Source organism: Herpailurus yagouaroundi, unplaced genomic scaffold, assembly GCF_014898765.1.
Source record: "Herpailurus yagouaroundi ecotype Mexico unplaced genomic scaffold, PumYag 140, whole genome shotgun sequence".
In the NCBI taxonomy this organism is placed as follows: domain Eukaryota; kingdom Metazoa; phylum Chordata; class Mammalia; order Carnivora; family Felidae; genus Herpailurus; species Herpailurus yagouaroundi.
In genome coordinates, this window is record NW_024412395.1 from 81,120,770 (window position 1) to 81,130,032 (window position 9,263).

The 9,263-nt window shown below is 37.6% G+C and overlaps 1 protein-coding gene across 2 annotated transcripts in view; it reads left to right on the forward strand.

The window, feature by feature from the left end:
- Positions 1 to 9,263, forward strand: part of NOP58 (NOP58 ribonucleoprotein) — a 35,518-nt gene that overhangs the window by 15,396 nt on the left and 10,859 nt on the right. For both annotated transcript variants that reach the window (XM_040475886.1, XM_040475887.1), the window contains exons 4-7: positions 14 to 135; positions 2,579 to 2,715; positions 7,049 to 7,113; positions 8,074 to 8,208. In XM_040475886.1, coding sequence (XP_040331820.1) covers positions 14 to 135; positions 2,579 to 2,715; positions 7,049 to 7,113; positions 8,074 to 8,208 — 459 coding nt within the window. The remainder of the gene's footprint in view (positions 1 to 13; positions 136 to 2,578; positions 2,716 to 7,048; positions 7,114 to 8,073; positions 8,209 to 9,263) is intronic.

Sequence of the window (9,263 nt, forward strand, 5' to 3'; positions counted from 1 at the left end):
TTTTCCTCAAAAGCATTTACAGCTCTGATGGAGGGCAAAATCAATAAGCAGCTGAAGAAAGTTCTGAAGAAAATAGTAAAAGAAGCTCATGAACCCTTGGCTGTAGCTGATGCTAAATTAGGAGGGGTCATAAAGGTAATTTTTTTTTCATGCCTGCTAATCAGAGTTCACCATACAGCTTAGCAACTACAAAGACTTGGCTTTGCATTGAGTTGGTTGTTTTAAGTTCTCATACTTGATCTTTTCTCCTTTACCTATAGAATAATTGATTTCCATTATGTACTAAGCATATAAAAATAATGCCTGGTCATTGTAGAAAATATTGATACCCCTAAAATGATTTAAAAAAAAAATAGCTTTAATCTTGCTGCCCAGAGATAATCTGTTAACACTGTATCCTGCCATGTCTTTGTTCAGCCACATTTCTTTTTCTTTCAACAGAAATGGAAACATGACATTTCTTTTGAGTGTGTGTGTTTATTAGAAAACTTTAGCAGGGGGTAGAGTTTCTAGAGATTGGTAGAAATAGTGGAAAAATGGGCTCCCAAGAACGAAAAGAAGAGTTTGAGGGCCGGTTGCGATAGTTTGATCTTCAGTGGTTATTGTAGATCTTACAGTGACAGGTTAATTATTGTGTTTGTGAATATACCTCTGTTTTGGGGGTTTTTTTAAGTTTGTTTATTTAAGTAATCTCTACGCTCAACATGGGACTTGAATTCACAACCCTGAGATCAAGACCCTCTGTGCTCCTTCCAACTGAGCCAGCCAGGTGTTCTATACCCCTAATTCTTGAAGTAAGGTTTATATTATGTTGTAGGGTTTTGTGGTTTTTTTTCATTTTTTTGTTTTTGTTTTTTTACTGTTTTATTTATTTTTGAGAGAGTGCATGTGTGCGAGTTGGGGAGGGGCAAAGAGAGAGGGACAGAAGATCCTAAGTGGACTCTGCGCTTACAGCAGCAAGCCCGATATGGGGCTCGAACGCATGAACCATGAGATCATGACCTGAGCCAGAGTCAAATGCTCAACTGACTGAGCCACCCAGGCACCCCGTGTTATATAGGTCTTTTTAGGTAAGAAAATGCTAAGTAGATTTGAGGGGGTTTTTTGTCCAGGATTGTGAATTTAAGAAGTTCAATTAAATGAATTTCTAACACTGTCTGGTAAGTAATGAAGTTTTCTGTGATGATGTCAATCTCTATCTTAATTCTTTGGTGTGCCCACAAGTGTTTGTAATTTTCTGTTGAAAACATTAGATTTTAGCATAGTACAGAAGAAATTGTTGAATGGTAGGATTATGGGTATTTTTATTTTTTTCTTTTCAGTTTCTCTGTTTTAAAAACTTACACTGAAGATCACTCATACATACCAAATATTTGTTTCTTTTTTTTTTTTTTTAATTTTTTTTTTCAACGTTTATTTATTTTTTGGGGGGACAGAGAGAGACAGAGCATGAACGGGGGAGGGGCAGAGAGAGAGGGAGACACAGAATCGGAAACAGGCTCCAGGCTCTGAGCCATCAGCCCAGAGCCCGACGCGGGGCTCGAACTCACGGACCGCGAGATCGTGACCTGGCTGAAGTCGGACGCTTAACCGACTGCGCCACCCAGGCGCCCCAATATTTGTTTCTTAAACATGATGTAATACATCTAATTTTGCATGCATGTCATTATTTGCATTGGATAAACTAACACAATACAATGAATTATTGAATTGAATACCAAATACAATGCAAAGTGAAAAGAAATGAATGGGTGCAGAACAAAATTTATTAATGTGTGGAGGTGTGTGTGTAAAAAAATTGTATAGTAAACCCTTGAACAACTTAGGCGTTGGGGTGCCAACCCATCCCCCCACACATGCACACACAGTCAAAAATCTGTGTATAACTTTTGACTCCCCCAAAATTTTACTACTAAAAGCCTACTGTTGATCAGAAGTCTTACCAATGACATACATAGTTTATTAACCCATATTCTGTATGTTAACACGTATTAGATACTGTATTCTTACAATACAGTAAGCTAGAGGAAAGAATGTTACTAAGAAAATCAGGAGCGCCTGGCTGTCTCAGTAGGTGGAGCATGCAACTCTTGATCTTGGGATTGTGAGTTTGAGACCCATGTTGGGTATAGAGATTACTTAAAATATTTTTTACAAAGAGAAGCATCGTAAGGAAGAGAAAGTACATTTATAGTACTGGACCGTGTCAAAAAAGTCTGGGGGCCCTAGGTGACTTACTTAGTTAAGCATCCAACTTCAGCTCAGGTCATGATCTCTCAGTCTGTGAGTTTGAGCCCAGCCTGATGAGTTCCAGCCCTCTGTTGGTCATTGTGCTGACAGCTAGAGCCTGGAGCCTACTTCAAATTCTGTGTCTCCCTCTCTCTCTACCCTTCCCCTGCTCACATACTCTCTTTTTCAAAAATAAATATTAAAAAAAATTCTTTAAATCTGCATTTGGTGTTCTCCCCACACACTAGAAACTGCTTTTTAAGAAACTGAGAAATAAATATTTCAATCTGTTCTATTTTAATAATTAAATGGTTTTAGGAACTTAATACAGATATTCTTATTCTTACAGGAAAAGCTGAATCTCAGTTGTATCCATAGTCCTGTTGTTAATGAACTTATGAGAGGAATTCGTTCCCAGATGGATGGATTAATCCCTGGAGTAGAACCACGTGAAATGGCAGCTATGTGTCTTGGATTGGCACACAGGTGAGATTTACTGGAAAACAAAGTCCGCTTATTTCTGTTTAATAAGCAATTATGTTGCACTGGTTTAACCATATTGTAAATACTAATTTAATTCTCATAATAATTTTATGAGGAAGGTAGTAGTAGTAGTATCCTCGTTTTATAGATGAATCTGATGCCCAAAGTCAGTTATCTGGTAAGTGACGAAGCCAGGGCTGGAAACCAGGCAGTCCTCATCATAAGCATTCTCTGCCTTATGAGCATTGGGTCCCACAATACTTGGGCTTTCTCTTTTTTCTTTTCTCTGGTATCTGCTGAATCATTTGCTATCCCTCCGTCTTCATCTTCCTGAACTTTCTTACCGGCTATGGTCTGCTGTGTATCTGTGTTGCTTGTTTTACTGATTTTAATTGAATTTTTATAATAAGGCAAAGAGAAGCACATTGTCCTATCATGTTTAACCAGAGGTCCATTAAAACAGGCATTTCTTGCAAATTGGTGCAGCCGCTCTGGAAAGCAGTGTGGAGGTTCCTCAGAAAATTAAAAATAGACCTACCCTATGACCCAGCAATAGCACTGCTAGGAATTTATCCAAGGGGTACAGGAGTACTGATGCATAGGGGCACTTGTACCCCAATGTTTATAGCAGCACTCTCAACAATAGCCAAATGATGGAAAAAGCCTAAATGTCCATCAACTGATGAATGGATAAAGAAATTGTGATTTATATACACAATGGAATACTACGTGGCAACGAGAAAAAAGGAAATATGGCCTTTCGTAGCAACGTGGATGGAACTGGAGAGTGTTCTGCTAAGTGAAATAAGCCATACAGAGAAAGACAGATACCATATGTTTTCACTCTTATGTGGATCCTGAGAAATTTAACAGAAACCCATGGGGGAGGGGAAGGGGAAAAGAAAAAAAAAAAAGGTTAGAGTGGGAGAGAGCCAAAGCATAAGAGACTGTTAAAAACTGAGAACAAACTGAGGGTTGATGGGGGGTGGGAGGGAGGGGAGGGTGGGTGATGGGTATTGAGGAGGGCACCTGTTGGGATGAGCACTGGGTGTTGTATGGAAACCAATTTGACAATAAATTTCATATATTAAAAAAATAATAATAATAATAAATAAATAAATAAATAAATTTTAAACAATAAAATAAATAAACATTAAAAAAAAAAAAAGAACAGCCATTTCTGTTTTACTGTGGTATGTTTTCCCGAAAAGCTCGGCATATTGTGAAATTGTACTAAACTATCAGGATTTTTTGGTGAAGAATAGATAGGATTAAAGGTAGACTACTCAGAATCTATGCAACTTTATAACCAGAGCACTATCAAAAATAGCCCTGTAATCCTGGCTGGCTCAGTTGGTTAAGTGTCCTTTTGGCTCAGGTCACGATCTCACAGTTTCATGAGTTCAAGCCTAGCGTCAGGCTCTGGGCTGATGGCTTGGAGCCTGGAGCCTGCTTTGGATTCTGTGTCTGTCTGTCTCCTCTCTCTGCCCCTCCCCCATTAGTGCTGTCTCAAAATGAACTTTTAAAAAAGCTCTATGTGTTAATACAGTTAAAAAGACACGTTAAATTTATATAAAAGGAATAATACTATAAACAGAGATCTGTACCTTTGAACAAAACATAGCATAAATCAATGAAACGGTTAAAGCTACTGAGTTATGGAGATGAACAAAATACATAAAACTCAAGAAGAACTTTATAACAAGCATTTTTTTTTTTTGAGCGAGAGAGTAAGCACGTGTGAGGTTGTGCGGAGGGGTAGAGGGAGAAAGAATCTGGAGCCAGCTTCACTTACTGTGGCGTGCGAGTGGCTGTATCTCAGGACTTACTGTGATATCACTACCTGAGCTGAAGTCAGGAATCAAGATGCTCAACTGACTGAGCCACCAAGGCGCCCCTATGTAATAAGCATTTTTAAAAGAACATTACTAGCTAAACTGAGTCAAGGTACAAGCTTTTGATTAGTTGGCATTGTATAACAGTAGTGGTTCTCAATCAGGGGCAATTAAATATCCCGTAGAGGAAATTTGGTAGTGTCTAGAGATATTTTTGGTTGTGACATACGGGTTCAGGTCTAACATAATGGGTAGAGGCCAGGGATATTGCTAAACATCCACTCTACACAGAATAGGCCCCTACAGCAAAGAATTATCTGGCCCGCATTGTTAACAGTGCCAAGATTAAGAAACCCTTATGGCAATCCTATCAAAATAACACCAGCGTTCTTCACAGAGCTAGAACAAACAATCCTGAAATTTGTATGGAACCAGAAAAGACCCCGAATAGCCAAAGCAGTCTTAAAAGAAAACCAAAGCTGGAGGCATCACAATCCCATACTTCAAACTGTATTACAAAGCTGTAATCATCAAGACAGTATGGTACTGACACAAAAACAGACACTCAGATCAATGGAACAGAATAGAGAGCCCAGAAATGGACACAAAACGTATGGCCAGCTAATCTTTGACAAAGCACGAAACAATATCGAATGGAATAAAGACAGTTTCTTCAGCAAGTGGTGCTGGGAAAACTGGACAGCGACATGCAGAAAAATGAACCTGGACCACTTTCCTACACCATACACAAAAATAAACTCAAAATGGATGAAAGACCTAAATGTAAGACAGGAAGCCATCAAAATCCTCAAAGAGAAAGCAGGCAAAAACCTCTTTGGTCTTGGTCACAGCAACTTCTTGCTGAACACGTCTCTGGAGGCAAGGGAAACAAAAGCAAAAATGAACTATTGGGACCTCATCAAAATAAAAAGCTTCTGCACAGCGGAGTAAACCGCAAAACTAAAAGGCAACTGACAGAATGGGAGAAGATACTTGAAACGATATATCAGATAAAGGGTTAGTATCCAAAATCTATAAAGAACATATCAAACTCAACACCCAAAAAGCAAATAATCCAGTGAAGAAATGGGCAAGAGACATGAATAGACACTTCTCCAAAGAAGACGTCCAGATGGCCAACCAACACATGAAAACATGCTCAACATCACTCATCATCAGGGAAGTACAAATCAAAACCACAATGAAATACCACCTGACACCTGTCAGAATGGCTAACAATAACAACTCAGGCAACAACAGATGTTGGTGAGGATGTGGAAAAAGAGGAACCCTTGTATACTGCTGGTGGGAATGCAAACCAGTACAGCCACTCTGGAAAATAGTATGGAGATTTTTTAAAAAATTGAAAATAGAACTACCCTACGACCCAGCAATTGCGCTACTAGGTATTTATCCAGGGGATACAGGTGTGCTGTTTTAAAGGAACATGTGCACCCCAATGTTTATAGTAGCTCTATCCACAATAGCCAAAGTATGGAAAAGAGCCCAGATGTCCATTGATGGATGTGTGTGTGTGTGTACACACAATGGAATTTTACTCAGCAATCAAAAGAATGAGATCTTGTCATTTGCAACTATAGATGAAACTAGAGGGTATTAAGCTAAATGAAATTAGAGAAACACAAATATATGACTTCACTCTTATGAGGACTTCAAGATACAAAACATGAACGTAAGGGAGGGAAAGCAAAAATAATATAAAAACAGGGAGGGAGACAAAGCATAAGAATAAATAAATATAAGTAAAATTTAAAAAAATCCTATGTACAATTTTGTTCTTCCATGGCTTTCTGTTTTCAGGTGTTAACAGTGCTGTACTTTTATTTACCTACTGGTATAAAGCATTGATACCTTGTAAAAATCATGTATGAGCCAATATGACTTGCATTGCACAGCATCATCCTTTTTGTCTGTCATAAATTAATTCATGTTTCTGAAATATAGGTTATAGCAGGACAGATGTATTTTCTTTTTAAATGTGTATTTCCACGTTGCTCTTGAGTAGTCAGTTAAGTGAGTCTGTTAAGTGACTTCAGCTCAGGTCATGATCTCACGCACTCTGTTGGTGCATGCTGTTTCTCTGTCTCTCAAAAATAAATAAACATTAAAAAATTTAAATGTGTATTTCCTGGTTTTGCATAATTATATTCTGTTTGTTTTATTTATTTTGAGAGATCATGGGTGGGGCAGGGGTAGAGAGAGAATCCCAAGCAGGCTCTGCACTGACCTGGGGCTCGAACCCAGGAACCATGAGATCACAATCTGAGCCGAAACCAAGAGTTGGACGCTTAAACTGACTGAGACACCCAGGCGCCCCTGATTTTGCATATTGTATTCTTGTTCAACTGATTTTCTCATGCTGGGAAGATTAAAATAATGCAGCTCCAAGAAAAGGGGATTGGTTTTAAACAATTTTTTAAGCTGTTAGTTCTTTTCATAGATGCTGTCAGTAATTTCTTATTTTTCCCTTTTATCCCCAGCTTGTCCCGATATAGATTGAAATTTAGTGCTGATAAAGTGGATACCATGATTGTTCAGGCAATTTGTAAGTATAATCCGTGGGAGGCCTAATCCTCATGACTTTTTCCTCCTGTTAAAACTGTATTTATTGTAATGTTAGCACTTGAGGAAGGGAAAGGAGATCAGTTAGAATTTTTAGTAATGAAGTAGAGAAACTAGAAAATGCAGAATTGAGAAGGAAAACCACCCATAATTTAACTAGGTAGAAATAACGTGAATTAACACTAGTGATGTTAACAGATGTGTGTTTTTCCGTGAAGTAAATGACTAAGTAGGATCTATTGCATTGTGCTTTTTTCACTTGGCTTTGTAATAGGTCGTTTTCCTAAGTCATTAAATGAATTTTGAAAACATCAGATTCTTAACAGTTTCTAGTTTTAAAAATCCCTTTAAATGGCAATTGCATTTCTGGGTATATACTCCAAAGAATTGAAAGCAGATACTCACAGGTATATATACATCTGCGTTCACAGTAGCGTTATTCACAATAGCCAAAAGATGGAAACAACCCATATACCTGTTAACAGATGAATGGGTAAACAAAATGGAATACATACACACAATGGATTATTATTTATCTTTAAGAAGGAATGAAGTTCTAATACATGTTACAACATGTTATATGAGTTTTGAAAACCTGCTAGGAGAAATAAACCACATAAAAAAACATTACTATTGTGTGGTTCCACTTATGAGGTACCTAAAACAGGCAAGTTCATAGAGAATGGAAGTAGAAGAGATAACCAGGAGATGGGAGGAGGAGAGGATGGCGTGTTATTTATTGGGTGCAGAGTTTCCATTTGGTATGATGAAAGAGTTCTAGAAATGGATAGTGGGTGACTGTTGCTCAACATTGTGAATGTACTTGATGCCACTGAAACCTACACTTGAAAATGGTTAAAATAGTAAATTTTATGTATATTTTACCACAGTTTTTCAAAGCCTTTTTAAAAGTTCTTTTCTTTTCCATCTTAATCTCCTGCAGCCTTGTTAGATGATCTAGATAAAGAACTAAACAACTACATTATGCGGTGTAGAGAATGGTATGGCTGGCATTTTCCTGAATTAGGAAAAATTATTTCAGATAATTTGACATACTGCAAGTGTTTACAGAAAGTTGGTGAGTAACTTTATCTTTTAAGGCATTGAAAATAATTATTTGCATCCAAAAACATGAGTTTATAGTAATGCTTTTTCCTTGAGCTTCCCAGAGTTCCTTATGACTTTTATGTGTTTGGGAGTGTAGTGATCTTAGTGTCTGTTAGAATTCAGATACAGTCATCTGTGATTTTGATGGCCTGTACAACAGAGCATCATTCTCTAATTTGGTTTTTCCTTTCCTTTCTTCCTTCCTTCCTTCCTTCCTTCCTTCCTTCCTTCCTTCCTTCCTTCCTTCCTTCCTTTCTTTTTTCTTTTTTTAAGTTCATTTATTTATTTTGAGAGAGAGAACACAAGCAAGCACAACCTGGGGAGGGGCAGAGAGATGGGGCATGAGAGAGAATTCCAAGCAGGCTCCACACTTACAGCACAGAGCCCAGTGCAGGGCTCAAACCCACAAACTGTAAAATCATGACCTGATACAAACTGTAAGATCATGACCTGAGCCAAAATCAAGAGTCAGGTACTCAACCGACTGAACCACCCAGATGCCCCTCTAATTTGGTTTTTCTGAAAATGGCATCTTCAGATGAATATATCTCCTAGTGAATTTGCCATTAATACGAACAACTGTAGACTTCGTATATTGTGCATTATATTAATAATAAAACTAGTATGCTGTCTATGCTGTTACTATTATATTCTATATTAATAGTACAGTAATATTAGTAGAGGGGCTTGGGCATTGTTGATAAATAGGACTTACCAGGTTCATGTTATATTACCATATTACCACCGCAAGAATTCATGGCGCTGGCTTTAATGAAACCTTGGCTACAAATTGTCACAATATTATCAGTCCTATTTCATGGGGTATTTTGTTTTTATCTAATTCATATTTTTTTTGAATTGAAATGTGGGGAGAGATTTTAAGCTCTAAAATTAAGCCTTTACATAAGAAAAATATCCAGGTCAGACTTGTTTGCTTTTTGTTTTGTTTAGGTACCCTTTTCATTGGCTTATTTCTACCTTTGTTTTGTTTTGTTTTGTTTTGTTTTGTTTTGTTTTGTTTTGTTT